The sequence below is a fragment of the Bradysia coprophila genome, assembly GCF_014529535.1.
Source record: "Bradysia coprophila strain Holo2 chromosome X unlocalized genomic scaffold, BU_Bcop_v1 contig_79, whole genome shotgun sequence".
NCBI classification, from domain to species: domain Eukaryota; kingdom Metazoa; phylum Arthropoda; class Insecta; order Diptera; family Sciaridae; genus Bradysia; species Bradysia coprophila.
Window position 1 is genome coordinate 428,825 of NW_023503370.1, and position 16,629 is coordinate 445,453.

The window sequence follows — 16,629 nt, forward strand, 5'->3', positions numbered from 1 at the left end:
AGGCGAAGTTTACTCTCCGTATCAACGAGTAGTGTGATGCACATCGAACGATCAACTCGTTCGGCTTTATATAGCGTATTTTCATCAAAAAATCATGCTCGGAAACACTGACATAGTTACTCTGCCCGAGTAGCATCTGATTTGTGGCGATACCGAATTGAGTGAATCAGTTGCTTCACACTTCTGTGTTTTAGTAGAATTGCGGCATCAATTATCTAGTAGCCTTATTTTTGAAAATAAAATTATACGATTTACGTCAGTGTTCATTTGATCTTATTTTCGTACAGTGCATTAAGTTAGGTCTCTAATTTGACGTTTCAAAAATGAACCGCTGCTGCCTGGTTTATTTTACTCTGCCGTTCTTAAATTATTTCTAATCTCAAAAAGACCAAGGCTGTATACTTTGGGGAGGTCACGCAGATCGCCATTTTATTAGATACGCGGGAACACACCTTTTCCGTACAAACAAATTCACCAAAATTGAATTTGTATGGCGTGGTGAATTTTTTGTATGAAACGTGGTGTGTAACCCGCGTATCTGAATCTGCGTGACCTCCCCAAAGTATACAGCCTTGAAAAAGACTTCGTTCAAAGGTAACTTTTTGAAAGTTTTTTGTTATGAATTTTGACTGTAAAATGAAGAGAGGAGGACGTGGAGCACAGAAATAGACATTGTGCACTTTTCCTTCAACGATGTATGTTAGTTTTGGCTCTGACTTATAATATACTGGGAACTCAGCCAGAATCCTAGGGAAGGGCAATATAATTTTCATTTTCCAAAACAATTCATTGAGATGTTCAATGTACACAAATTATTATTTTAGCAAAGAAAATGTCTCAATTATTTCACTAACACTATTATCTACACTACATGTACAATCAACGCCCCATGCAGGCAGATGCGTACCTATATTACAGATACAACACTCGGACAGTGTGTCATACATTGACTTACACTGATAAAAACAAAAATTGAAATCTTCATACATTATCTGTCACTTTCAGATACTTGTCATGTCACTTTTTTTTGGTGTTTGTGCATGGTGAATGGTTGAATTTTTGACAGACGTCAAGCGTATGACCAGTATTATTATCGGGCCTATTAATTCCATCGATCAAAGTATTTTTAGTCGGTTGATTTCAAATCTCGTACCTCATTAGGAAAGAGAAGGTTGAGCATGAGCACTTTTGTCCTACTAAAAAAAACTACTCCTCAAAAGATCGCCATAAAAAAGATCTTTTTTTGGAAATTTGAATTCAAGAAAATTTTGAAAATTCATAAAATTTCAAAAAAAAAAATCCGAATTTTTCGGAGTTTTAAAGGAGTTTCTGCAGAATTTTCAGAATTTTTTAGAATTAAAATCACTAACAACAGTTATTTATCGATCACGATAGGTATGATGGTATTTTCTCGAACTAGATATCGATTATAACTATCTTTGCAACAAGTGGGAGAAAAATTTCCGAAACCAAAAACAGTCGAGAAGAAAATCTCGTGCAAAAAGGTAAAGTACAATAGCTTTTTCGAAAGAAGATTTTGGGCTAATTCTGCAACATTTTAGTGGTTTCCAATCAAAAATAAGACATTATACGAAGAAAATTGGTTGGTCGTTCAGGTCTAATAACAAAGATTATATCAGAATGAAATACAAACTCATTTTCCGACCTTTATTCACCACTTAAATTGTGTAAAATAACTAAACATATTTTTTGAGACAGAATATAAGTCATCTGTTATCGACAATGACAGTAATAATAAACGACAAGCTCTGACTAAAGATTTCTTATATCTGAAATCAATCTATGAAAATCTTCGATCAAATGAAGTAATAGATCAGATAGTAAAACTGTTAGTATGCTTGCCGTCTGTGACAGGTTAAAATTCGCAACGACTTAGTTCACTTTGCTTCATAAAAGATGTTTGTTGGTAGTCATGAATATCATTGGTATCGCTGTAAAGCTTGGGCCTCAGGCTAAACAGCAACTATATTTTTGTGATCAAACAGTCTTCAAAGTCTCCTGCAGGTCCAAAAAAACAAAAAATCGATCAAATTAAAAAATTTCCCAACAAAATATTTTCTTGTTATGTTATTCGTACTCGTGGTACCGCCCTCAACATAAACCACTAAAAACATTTCTTGTACACGAGAGGTCAAAAAAAATAAAAAATTAAGCTCACTGGGAGGTCTCTTTCGAGTTCAGAAACAGATTTTAAAAAAAAATCATTAAATTTGGATAAAAATGTTTCTTTGGGCATATTGCAAAGTCAAAAATTGGTTCTCCCTGCATGCTTATCAGCTGGCTACACACATCGCTCTCATGTTCACTTCCTGAGCAATGTACGAAACCTTTTCCAATAAAACCTTGAATTCGTCAATACATTTGTAACAACGAACGGCAAAAGCAAATCCTCGATTCGGAATTTGAATGTACACAAAATTGATAGTTCCAATTGCACCGGTCGACCAATTAATGAAATCAACATCCAATAATCTATTCTAAACAAATATATATTTTTCAATTTTTATATACTCATAAAGAAGAGTAAAAGTACAAATATTGGCTTTGCTAAAAATATTTAGTCTCTAAAATTGATTCACGCAAAATATAATTTGATTTTATGGCACACATTTAAAATAAAAAAAATCTTTTCTTTTGTCTTATAAAAAAATTAAAATAAAAAATTTTAAACGTAATTTTTAAATGCATCCTTTTTTGATCATCTTTGTCGAATTTAGTCGAGAGTTTTATTTTTAGTTGGTTTTGTTTCCTTTAGGGGCCGTTCATAAATTACGTAACGCAAAAATCAACATTTTTCAGACCCCCCCCCGGGTCTGTAACGCTAAAAGGGTCAAGTTTGACCCAATTTTGTTAGAACCGTAACGCTTGCCTCATACCCCCCCCCTCCCCCCTCTTGCGTTACGTAATTTATGAACGGCCCCTTATTTAATCTAAAAATTTTTTTTAGCCAAAATGAAATGTGTACTGGTTGGAAAGAATATAAAAAAGTTAATTGTCCACAGAAAGAACTGTGAATAAATTAGATTACAAATTTGTTACAAAAACAAAAACTGGTTGATACAAAACATTATTATTTACCGAACACCGAAAGCTTAAAAAACCTTTACAATGAAAACATTTTATTATTATCAAGCATTTCAAAAAAGTTTTTAAAAATTAATTTTAGTTTTTTTGTTTTTTTCATTTTTTTAAATATAATTTATTTTTTAAATTTTCACGAACACATTGCTTTTTTTTTACTCACATTACTAATTTAATTTAATGTTTGATTTTGGGTGGGTTAGTTTGATTTTTTTTTAAAATTAATTGTAAATTTTTTAATGTTAAAAATATTTTAAATTTTAACATTTTCCCCTTTCGTTTAAAAAATATTTCATTCCCTCTTTTTTTGTTCATTAAACTCATTGTATATAATGGAAGTTATATTTATTATATTTTCATGTTTTAGTAATTATATCAGTATTTTCTTTTATTCATTCATATATTGTTTTCGATTAAAATATCTTTGGTAAAAGTTGTTTCAATATTCAAATAAAAAAAGAAGAGACAAATAAAATCATATAAAAATAGTTTAAGTCAGATCATTTGTGACGGAAAAAGAATTCTTGTTGGTTCTTTTATACGTTAGATTCTATTTCATTTTCATTTTAAGAAGCCATTCATTAGTGTTGTGTATATCGAATATTACAAATTTCTTTTCATTTTACTTTACTTTTGTCATAGTTTCCTTTTTATATTGCGTTCGATTAATCGTAATTTTCCTTTTAATTATTACATTTTCTTACTTCGAGAATAAAAATCTTTTTGTGATTGACAACTACAATATGACAAATTGTGATGTGAGGAGCAATGGAGATAAGTGTGATTGTTAGGGCGAAAACTTTTAGGAAGTCATTTACCTAAAATTTTCTTTTTTCTTAGATTTTCCCATACATCCTGTAAATATTTTTCATATGCAGAATGAGCACCAGCTGAATATCACCAGCTGGATCTGCTAACACGCACTTATTGTATGATAAACAATCAAAACACATGCTTAACAATGTGTTTACTACATTCATACGTATTATGTGCGCGTAGATGACGTTAACGTAGAAATGCACTGTGTGTAGGTTGTCTTTGAATTGTATACAATACAAAGTGTTTTTGTTTGTACACCAGCTGGTGATATTCAACTGGTGCTCATTCTGCATATGAGAAACTTTTAGCAATTGTATTTTCCTTAATTTTACCTAAAATATTTTTAGAAAAATCAGGAAAAATGTAGAAAATTAGAGAAAAGGTTTCCCAAAAAATAGTCGTTACGTTTGTCTGATTTCGTTCGAAGAATCAGAAAAATGCAAATTTCCTTCGAGTCCACATTTCAAATTTTTATGTCATTGTGTCTTCACACTAGTATCGAAATGAATATCATTTGCATTGATTGTGTCTCCATTTTTATTTTTATTATTTTGACGTTTGTTTATTGTAGTTTTCAACTGCAAAAAGTGTAGTGTGTGTACCTTCGTTGGATAAACAGATTCAGTTTGTGCAACTCAGTGCATAATATACTATTTCAACTATGATGTTCTGTTTATGATTTAAACATGATCGGAATTATTAATTACGCGAAAATTTTTATTGAAATTCACAACAGGTACGAATTGATTGTTTAGAGTTCATAGCGAATTATTTTATAATTAAAATGACGACAATAATACTTGAAGTTCATTAAACTTCTTCCACTTCTTTACTTTTTTTCTTTTTGGTTTTTCATCGGATACAAACGTTTTATTGAATTAATTTCTTTGCTTTTTTACGTTACTATCACTTTATATCGAAATGCGCGTTTGATTAATTTGGCAAAAAATGTTTTGCTTGTTGAATTTGATGATGAAAATCTTATGCAAATGAAAATGGTTTATTGGAGTACGATAATGGACTGATATTTTGGCTTTAACTTCTTAAAAAAAGGTTACATCTTACTGACAGACTGTGCGTGTTTTTTAAGCTCATAGGGTAATGTAAATCTGTCGATTCAGGTGGTATAAATTTGGCTTTAAAACGTTCAGAAAAAATAAGGCTCGGAACAGGTCACGTCTATCTGAAACCTGAAGCTCAGATTATCTGAATCTGATTAGAGCTGAACCTGAACTGAAAAATTTTACCTGACCTGAAGTTATCTGAAATCTTAAAATTAGTAAACGTTCAGGTAAATCATGTCAGATTTAAGGTATACCTGAAAAAGTCCCAGATACACCTGAAATCTGACCTTATTTACCTGAACTTTTACTTATTTTAAGATTTTAGGTAAATTATGGTCAGGTGAGTGTAGATTGAAATATTCTCAGGTCGACCCACAATTTAGGTTCATATCAAGGGATACCTGATCTGTTCCGTTAAAAAAAAACCAAGGGACAAACGACTCCAGAGAATCATGCTACAACGTCTGAGAAATCCCTATGGGAAATCACAAGAAAATTAAAGCCTCCACACAAAATTATAGAATTGTTATGGTGTGACACCTGTTGAATAGACGCTTACTCATATCAGGAAAAATTTGGCATCAGTTCAACTAAAACGAATGTTCCGCCTCGTACAAAACGATTTTTTTTTAATGTGAAATATAACGAAAATTGAGATACAAATGCTACCGCGGTCATTGTATAGACGATACAATAGTTATGAAATGGATGAAAAAGGAGAATTCGTTTGACGGGCTGTCGAGTGTTTTAGAGAAAATTTATTTGGCCATTCATCGATTTACGATTCGAAAAGATGATGGACTAATGCTTGGACCGATTGTTCTAATAATGAACTCAGTTTGTTTTGGCTTTTTATACTCTGATATTGAACGTGATGATGACATCTAACTATAGTTGAGAGCTCCATGATCCAATTAATGAGTTTTGAATGAATGAATTCAAAAATTAGTTGTTCGTTAGTTGATGGGTATATACGACGGAAATATGTTGTGCATTGGTATTACTTAAAAAAAAAATTAAAGGTAAATTACACGTGGAGAGAACTGAAGCCACGTAATCATCGGTTGGTTAGTTTTAAAATTAATGAAATTCGATTTTTTTTGTTAGACTAAATTTAGTCACAAAAATGTTTTTAAAAAAATATTTTAAGTTTAAGTTAGATCGTTAGACTTAAAAAGAAGAAAATTTTCGTCAAAGAAAAAATAAGTTTCGTTTTTGTCACTTATCCGTAAAATTATTTATCAGAAAGTGAGTCTAGTTTAGTATATCTTTTCTTATGCATTTTGTTCGTTTTTTTTTATCTTCTCTTAAAGAAATCTCTATCTAATGAATGGCAGCGTTTAGTATGTTTTAATAAAAAAAGTATTTCAGTTCTGATCAGAGACTCGATTTTGTGTCATTTGAATTATTTAATTACAAGTAGAAAGCAACTTAATTCGAAAAAAATTGTCCATTTGCTTATTTGCAAAACTCTTTTCACTTTGCACAATTGAAGAAAAAAAACAGAAACTGTTCTCAATAGTCTATCATCATACTGCTGGAATCTTTACCTTAAGATTTGTAGTTTTCCTTGTTTTTGACGGCACAGTACAATATCAATGCAAACAATAGTCCAAAGAATTCAACGACCACCACTGCACAGATGATACCGCATATTAGCGTCATATGTGCATGGACCTCGTTCATCAGTTTGTCCGTGCAACCCTATCAATTATCAAAAATCGAAATAAAATATTTCTTCTTCAACTCTCTTCACTCTTCATCCATGTATAATTCCACGGATTTCTTACCTGACTGTGAATATCGCTATTGATGACCGACTTTAGCGTCACCTTGGTCGACAGCATACATTGGTCAGCATCAATATCAGACTTGCAACACGATTCTGGAATTTTGTACGAAGTGCTCGAGCTGGATATTTTCATGTTGATAACGTTTGATGAATCTTTGCTGTTGTATTTACTCAATGCCCAGTCATTCGGTCCCGAAGCTCCGCAACATTCCAACTAAGGGTTTACATTTTTATATTACTGTTTCGATGGACAATAAATGCTACTCACATAACGTTGGAATGTATCAAATGAATCGGTGTTCTCCTGATTCACACCATACTCATTCTGAACGGTATTTTTGATCGTTGCACGGAACATGTCATCCAGTGTGCTTTTGTTATGTATAGCCCAGGCACCAGCTGCGATTTGGGCGACCAAAATGAGTAATAGGAAACAGAAGAACTGCGAAAGATTGTTTTCGGTTCATATTTATGCAAATTGCGGTCAAATTGATTCTTCTCCACTTACTGTCATTAACATGCAATGAGATCCCCTTAATGAACCACAGCAACCCAGAATTGAAATAATTAGCATTACAATGCCACCGACGCACAAAATACACATTCCAACATTGAAACTCTTTTGGTCTGGCGTCACCGTCCACATGATTGATCGGTCGGAAAAAATCCATATGAAGGCGAAAACGGCAGCTAGACCGATTATCTGTAAAAAAAAATAAAGGATAGAAGAAGTAAGGACAATTGTGACCTAGGAAAAGAGGATGATTTTGCTAAAAGGCGCTGACGAAAATACATTATTCTGAAAAAATACAGTGAATCTCAGGCTGAATCTCAGAGACTACAGGCCGATTCCAGATTCTTACGTATGCGCTAAAGATTCTCAAATGTTTTTAAAACCAATGCAAGACGCAAGTCATGTTCATTTTAAGAATTAATGTGTGGCTCGACCAAAATTACACATTCTACTCAAGTTTTGAATATTTGTATATAAAATTGAGTGTGTAACTTTACTGCTAAATTGATTGTAGTAATCACTGCTCACACATATATCTTTACGTACGAATTACGAATTGAACATGAAGAAATAAGTGACCGAAATTCATCGATAAGAAAAGTTCCTAAAATAATTTTAAGTACTCAAGAAGGCACTTATAAGCCAATAGTTGTTTTCTTGGCGTTAGTGCAACAGCCATTTTCGATACGTATATATATATATGCATCGAATTGGTGTTGTTCTACATAATAGATTTGAGATTGCTAACACGAAGCGCGGGAGAAAGAAAACGTAAGATTCATAGCAGGTGCGGTAGGTAAATTGCCCTAAACATTTTTATGAAACCGACGCAGAATTTAATTCTGTGTAACAAAAAATGTTTATTGACATCCCTTAAAAATTAATCAATTATCTCTAGAATTTGTTTTTGTTTGATATTTACTGTAAAATATATGTATACGTATCTGTGGTGGACGGTAGATTTTAGGCAACTTCGTGAGCTGTAGCCCAAACGAGCCGAGAGCAACAATTGGAAGTGACTAAAATCAACCTCCCACAACAGATGCGTATACAACTTTTCATGCTGAGGGTCTAAGTTACGAGAGAATTTCTGAAATTAATGTCCAAGGCATGAAATAGTTATTTATGCAACTCGAGATCATAATGTAAGAAAGCTGCGAACCCTAGATCCTCTGTTGCATGAAACGTTGTATGAATCACGGTGTGAAGTACTTGATTAGGCTCACGATATGTATTATGACACACGGCCTGCACCTAATAAAGTTCTTCACAGTCAATGTAATAAATAACTATTATGTAACAAGAAACGTAGGCAGGTATTTTATCGCAGTAGATGTCTATTGTCAAACCCGAGGCGGCGTAAGTATCGAATTCGCTCACTGAATTGCGTAATAGTTATTTCTGACATCGAGTAATACACATCATGAGCCTAATAAAGTACTTCGAACCGAGATTCATACAACACAGAGACATCAAAAAATTGCAAATTTTACATACAACGATGCTGAGTGGCATGAACATCTTTTAAAATGTAAATAGAATCATTTTCTGTTCAGAAATTTTTTCATCAATTAAAAATTATTGGAAAATGCTTTTAAGATTGAAATGCCTTACTCACGAGTTAACGTTAACCGATCATAAACTCTATCTTTCAATTTCTTTCAATTCATAGACCATAGACAAAGACGAATAATTTTTACCGAACAGCTCAGATTTATTTTGTTTTTCATCGAACAGTTCGACTACAACAGCCCATACCATCAACAATTTCCATGCAGAACATTATGCAGAAAACTAACAGAAAAAAAAATTAACTTGTAGGTTGTATAGTGGCATTACAGAACAAGATAATGGGACACTAAATGAATCATTGAATACTCACTATCTTGTAATGTAACGATTTTTTACAGAACAAGATATCGATATAAAAGTTGGTTTTATCTGCAGGTTAAAATAGTAATTTATGCAACAAGTTGCGAATAGAGGGTGCTTGACAGTGCGTTGGTTTTGGTGATAATCTGTTGTTTTTTTTCGAGTAATTAATCAATTCGTTTCGGTTGAGTTGAATTTTTTAAAACGGTTAGCATGTTCAGTTATATTTCTTGGCTGCATATTAGTGATGAAATATAGTTACTTTTCGTCACTTGTGATGCCACTCGTAAACCAGCGAAAAAAAGACCATGCATACGTCACCCAAATCAGGTATGAGAAAGTTCACGTTTCACAGCGCCGTAGTAGAAAAGGATATTGCACACTGGTTTACTAAATGCGTTAACAACTTATGTTTTTATGTATACTAGGGTGTGTCGATTTCAATTATTTTTTTTAGTCATTCCGGGTTCCGCCCTACCGCGATTCACCCTCGCACTAGCAATAATAATCAGCAAAATTTTTTTTTTTCTAAGTCAATATAAGCTTGCACCGTCACTTTTTCAAAAATTTTCGAGCTACACGAGATAGCTGGATTATGGGTCCGAACCAAAAAAAATCTACAGATGCTTTTGCAAAGTTTTCACTCTGTACGGCATCTAGAGGGTCTACTAGAACATACAAAAATTAAAAAAAGTTAAAAAAATGTTTACCGTCATTTTGGTATAGCATCAAGTTTCACCGAGGTGGAATTTTCAAGAATTTTGTAAGTGGAAAAGTCATCTCACCTGGGTGAATTTTTTTCAAGCTATTGTTGTGATAGCTCATTTTGTAGGTATTTCAATAGCGCATCCAGCAAACGTACAGTTTCGATAGGTAAATTTAAATATTTTTTGGTTTCACTGTTGGAAGGCCCAAAAATGGGGCATTTCTTTGGGTATTTTCGAAAACATAACAAATTGGCTTCTCTTAAAAAACGAAATCTTACTATTTTCAGCTTTTAAATGTGTTATTCATGAATAATATTTGAATTTCTGTCAAAATTTTTCATTTACTTGCTGTATTTAAAATGTTAATTGTCTCCATACTCGAAGAAATGCCCAATTTTTGGGCCTTCCAACAGCGAAACCAAAAAATATTTAAATTTATCTATCTAAACTGTATGTTTGCTGGATTCGCTATTGAAATACCTACAAAATGAGCTATCACAACAATAGCTTGAAAAAAATTCACCCAGAAGAGATGACTTTTCCACTTACAAAATTCTTGAAAATTCCACCTCGGTGAAACTTAATGCTATACCAAAATGACGGTAAAACATTTTTTTAACTTTTTTTAATTTTTGTATGTTCTAGTAGACCCTCTAGATGCCGTACAGAGTGAAAACTTTGCAAAGGCATCTGTAGATTTTTTTTGGTTCGGACCCATAATCCAGCTATCTCGTGTAGCTCGAAAATTTTTGAAAAAGTGACGGTGCAAGCTTATGTTGACTTTAAAAAAAAAAAAATTGCTGATTATTATTGCTAGTGCGAGGGTGAATCGCGGTAGGGCGGAACCCGGAATGACTAAAAAAAATAATTGAAATCGACACACCCTAATGTATACGCGAGTGCAATACAAACAAAAATTATAAATTCTCGCGTTTCCATTGGACTATAATTTTTGCATTGTATTCTTGTATATATAAAAACATTCGTTTAATGACGTATTTAGTAGACCAGTGCAATAATCTTCTATTGTTAACAAAGCACGACGCTAAATTGACATGACAAAAAAATCCTCTTGAATTCTAGCACCTTTAAGCACTTTCTTTTTGAACAATTTTTGTTAATAATAAAAATAATTTGTAAAAATTCCGATTTTACATTCATTGCAATTTTGAATGTGTTTCTTGGAAACCAATTCAGTCTAGCCGTACTTTTTTTTATTGTGCTGTGCAGGTGCATAAAGAAACAATAAAATGAAAAATTTACTGAAAACACACGTTGAAACTACGATATAAAATCAATCCATTGATTCCAAGGTGTACGACAGAACAATTTCTTGTGCTGAATGCATTGTTTAAAAATACCTTTGCTTGATAGCCGTGGTCCAATTGTTCTTACAAATTTATGCAAAATTAGCCTATGAGTTTATTTTAAAATAGTATTATCTACCTAGGTGAAATAATAGCAGTGAAAAAGTGCTATTATTTCGCCGTCGGTAGATAAAATAGCGTATTCACCTCTGTCCAAATGTTTATTTAGACACTTGGGGAGTTATTGCATGAGCCGAAGGCGACATATGGACAGAGGTGAATAATCTACTATTGTCATTGAACTTGTCGTCATCATCACTCTGTAATCATATCTGTGTTTGAAGTTAATGGTTTCTGGTAGTTAGACACTCACGAAGAAACTCTTAAAATGCGGAATTGTCATAGGTAAATCAAAGCGTCGCTATCAAATTACCAAGTCAAACGACTAATTAAAAAAAAAATTGTAAAAATATTTGGTAATGAAAAGTCAGCTCGACCTGAAAACGAAATTGAATTTGACCTGACCAAATCTGGATGATCCAAATTTTCAATACAGTACTATACTGATGACCTGAAGTTTTCAGATGAAATTCTGATTTCAGGTAATACCTAATGCAAGACGTGAATTTTTCAGATTGTACTGACCTGATTCGATAGTATTATCTTATCCACCGACGATAACTTCGAGTTTGATTTCTTTAGCAGACATTTTAAATGGACCTCACATATGGCATCATCAAGTAAAGTCTATTTTTGGGCTTTAGTCTGTGATACTAACAGCTAAATTTGGAAATCAAACTACACATCAAAACTTCTATTTAGGAGACTAAAATCAGCCTTTTATTTATGACTGTTCGAACAGTGGGGCTGAACAACTTTTTTTCGACAAGTCAATGTACATGAAATTTTATTCATGATTATGAAAGGACGTCACCTCACGATTACTTTAAGCCCAAATTTAAAATATTTTATCGGGAGAGTTTCCAGAAAAATTTGTTTTCTTCCATAGCTGTATCTGTATCTGTACTTCGATGAGCTCTGGTGGGCGTCTATCTTCTCGTTCCAGCCTACGTTCATTATTTCGTCATAGGCTGATCTGTAACCATTCAAAATATACCAAATTTGTCATAGGTTCCTAAAAAAATACAACTGTGGTGATACCCAATATGGAAAAATTAAAAATGTCTAATTCTATGATTTTCGTGGTATTTTCTGAACGAAATGCATATTTAATTAATAGAATTTGAAAATTACTCAAAATTACTCCGAATTTCAGCTTTTGCAATTTTTTAGGAACCTATGACAAATTTGGTATATTTTGAATGGTTACAGATCAGCCTATGACGAAATAATGAACGTAGGCTGGAACGAGAAGATAGACGCCCACCAGAGCTCATCGAAGTACAGATACAGATACAGCTATGGAAGAAAACAAATTTTTCTGGAAACTCTACCGATAAAATATTTTAAATTTGGGCTTAAAGTTATCGTGAGGTGACGTCCTTTCATAATCATGAATAAAATTTCATGTACATTGACTTGTCGAAAAAAAGTTGTTCAGCCCCACTGTGGTTCATATTGTATTAACAAACAAACGTCAAAGAACCTAACCATTTAAATGTTAATTTTTGGCCTACACATTCTTAAAATCGATTTTTGACCGTAAAACCATTATGACACATTTTTGGTCAAATGTAGATCAGGCGCAAGGCTGTATACGCATTCCCCAAAGTATACAGCCTTGGATCTGGCGGTCGTCTACATTTTTCCAATGAATGTTCATATACAAGGTATGGTTGATTCTTCAAAATCTGTCGATTTAGCTTGAACGCACGAATTACTTTTTTCAAACAAATATGAAAATGGGTGCGTAAGAATCCGTTTTTATAATCGTCATTTCCTCCGAGGTGACGTTAGACCATACCTGAGTGGTTGACATTCATTGCATTTTTCTTCATTTGGTCAAAAATGTCATAGCTGTAAACTTTTAAGAGGTCACGCAGATCGCCATTTTATAAAATACGTGGGAACACACCACTACTGATGATTCTACATATAAAAAAATCACCACATTATCACGGCGACGAGAATCATCAGAGTAGGTGCATTTTTGTATGAAATCCGCCATTTTATCATCAACTGCGTGACATCCTTAAAGTTTACAGCCTTGAAAAATGTGCCATCATCGATTTCAAGAATGTGTAGGCCAAAAATTGACATTTAAGTTCTAAGGTGCTTCATAACACAGCACTGCTCCTAACATGAACATAGAAAATATTCGGATGCTGATGAAATCATCAATAAAAGTCTAGAACAGGTATGGTCGATCGGCGAATTCGTCTTAAACGCACTCACATTTTATGTAAAAATAATATAAAAATGAGTGCGTTTAAGTACGAAAATCAAATTTTTATGTCCTCCGGGCGGACAATACCTGTTTTACACTTTCATTGGAAATCATTGCCTTTCTTATCTATAGACTTGTATTCGTTGAATGAACTTAAACATACAGTACACAATATCAAAAGCGGTAGCTCTTATCACTAAAACCTCCAAATTTAACACTTGTCAATTCATAGTTTATGCTAGGAGCAGTGCTTTGAAGATATAGTTTAAACTCATACAACGAACATAAGTTATCTATCTTTACTGGTGATTTTATCAACTTCCGAATGTTTTCTATGTTGATGCTAGGAACAGTGCTATGTTTTTGACCTAATTAGTTTAGTAGCTTCGGTAAACGTTAAATTCGAGACACAAACTCAATAAAATGAAAAGCCAATAAAATTCGTTTTACGTCTGTTCTTATCGTTTGAGTGGCAACTGATTATAGGGCATTTCATTTTCATCTGAAGGGATTATTTTAATAATATTTTGAAAAAGTCGACGAAAGCATGAACATGAACAAAATAACGAAAGTTGATTAGAGATGTGAAATGCATTGTGCCATTGTGCTTTTCATTTTTGTGTAAGTACTCGATAAATTATACGTATCTTTAATTCGACTGCAAATAATTAATTATTTAATTAGTCACGAAAAAGTTACTAATTAACACATTAATTTAGAATAAATAAAGAAAATAAGAACTTATCGTCTGGAAATAAAACAAAATAAAGAATTCGGGTAGAAGAGTGATGAATATGAAGTGCAGAGGGTATCATAATATACTGATAACACAAGACAACATTTCTCTCCATTGCATTGATTACGATACACAATTATTGCACAGCTTACAAACTATACTCTCCATGAACAGTCATATGCATTTTTCTACGCGTGTTCATTCTCTGACCGTAAATATTTATAACAACCGAAATATATGTAAATCTAAATGTATCGCTCTAAATTTAAAATATTTTTTTTTTTTTAAATAAATTAACGACAAAAATGAGTTGCTAAATCCGGAAAAAATAGGAAATGAGAAATAGAAAATAAACTTCTGCTCGGTGGCATTTTAGTAAGTAAACACAAATAAAAGAAATTTTTGAAACGATTTGTAATAGAAAAACATGATTTGAGGCGGACGAGAATTCCTTCATTTTTCGAAAAATCAAAGAAAAAGACTGGAAAACATTTTCAAAACAAAATATTATGTAACATAAAAGGCAGCGGTATCATCAACCCACATTTGTCTCACACACCTTATTCCATATAGTTATGTTTTTTCAACAAAAAAAAAAAAAAAAAACTATCACTAAAATGTCAAATTTCATCTAAAAATAGTATTTATGGGATGATGTTTTGTGCACTTTTTTCGTTTTCGAAGCAACAATTTATGAAACTCACCCAAAATATGATGTTTATGATGACCAGCAAGTACTTAACAAATTTTGCACAACCTGACAGACCCATTTTTAATTATTTATTATTTTATTTTGTATTATTAATGTTCAAATCTGTGTTTTTGTGGTTTTATTTTCGATCATCAAGCGGACACTCCAAATAAATATACAGCGTTGCAGACCGCTATTGAAAAACAGACTAGATTCTGAGTTTGATTTATGCGCAGAAATAAAATACGGACATGATTCAATTTCGTTGATATACCCGATATACTCGATATTGATGCATGATGCATATACCCGATATCGCTCACATATGGAGTTTCGTGATATGCGTACGATATGCGCGACATTTCAAGCAAACAACAATCAGTGTTGTTAGAGATTTTTATTTTAGAAACGGTGTGAACGGTAAGAAAATGGAGTGAGAGATTTTTAGTTATTGATCTACCAAGGTATTTATGACGGTATTTTATTTATTTCACTAGATGTCGATTGTGAACCTGAGGCGCAGCGATACAACGTTTTTCGTAATTCAAGACGGAAATAAACTATTTCTATGCAGAACATAAATACCAAAATTTTTATCAAAATATAGGAGAATGATGTTTAGAAATTAAGAAGAAATGTAATAGAGTTTTCCCATATTTTAGTACATTCTGTCACTGCGCTTATTTTCCAACTTCACTGCTGTGACATTTCATCAATCACAGTACACAACCACACAATATGTAAAAAAAAATGTGGTAAAGTTTTCGTCACACGCTCCTGTTGGACGAAAAAAACAAGCCTCATTCATATAAAATTTCCGTCATTGGATTGCGAAAAATATGGAATGGTAAATTTTTGAAGCCTCGCAAAAAGTGCCAAAATTTATTCGAATTTGTTAGTACCGGTACGTTTTCCTATATACGCCCCCTTCTCCAAGGTCGTATACTTGGGGAGGTCACGCAGATGCAGATGCAGATGACACGTGCAAAATTTGACATACATTTTCAGAGAAAGTGGATTCTTAAATTTGACAACTTAATAGTAGATGCATTTTTTGTTAGGCTGATGCTATTCGCACGCGCGTGCGAATAGCCATTTCTTATTGTAATTGACTATTCGCACGCGCGTGCGAATAGCCATTTCACATTGGATTTAACTATTCGCACGCGCGTGCGAATAGCCAAATCCAACGTGTAATGGCTAATCGCACGCGCGTGCGAATAGCCACAGTGTTTTTGTTATGTGTTCCCTCGTATTTAATAAAATGGCGATCTGTGTGACCTCCCCAAGTATACAGCCTTTCTCTTCCCTCTTATGGCAGACGTAATTTTTCCACGGCCCCTAAAGTCATAAGTTTCTCTGTTCAGCTGTAAATTTGTTTGGAAATTGTTGTTTTGAAACTCCTGGCAGATGCCAAAAACGACTCCTTCACGAATCTCAAAATCTCAATTTTATCAAAATTTACCCATCAGTTTATCAGGCACAACTAGTAATTTAACAAGTGAAAATTCATCGCATTGACCGAATTTTAGTTTCGTCCAGGTCATTAAAGCGGCGTCGGCTTCTACCAAATAACAATGAGATGCATAATTTTCTCAACTGATTGACAGTTTATGATTTTTATCATGAAATTCGCTATAGTTGTTCGTACTTAGGCTGATAATGCACTGGGGTGGAC

General features: G+C 33.1%; 1 protein-coding gene across 1 annotated transcript; it reads right to left on the reverse strand.

Moving 5' to 3' along the window:
- Positions 1 to 4,692: 4,692 nt before the first annotated feature.
- Positions 4,693 to 15,174, reverse strand: LOC119070365 (CD82 antigen). The gene is made up of 5 exons (XM_037174665.1): positions 14,965 to 15,174; positions 7,286 to 7,480; positions 7,046 to 7,219; positions 6,776 to 6,991; positions 4,693 to 6,689 (listed from the first exon to the last, which is right to left on the reverse strand). The coding sequence occupies exons 1-5, from the start codon at positions 15,028 to 15,030 to the stop codon at positions 6,537 to 6,539; spliced, it is 804 nt and encodes a 267-aa protein (XP_037030560.1). The 5' UTR covers positions 15,031 to 15,174; the 3' UTR covers positions 4,693 to 6,536.
- Positions 15,175 to 16,629: the final 1,455 nt, after the last annotated feature.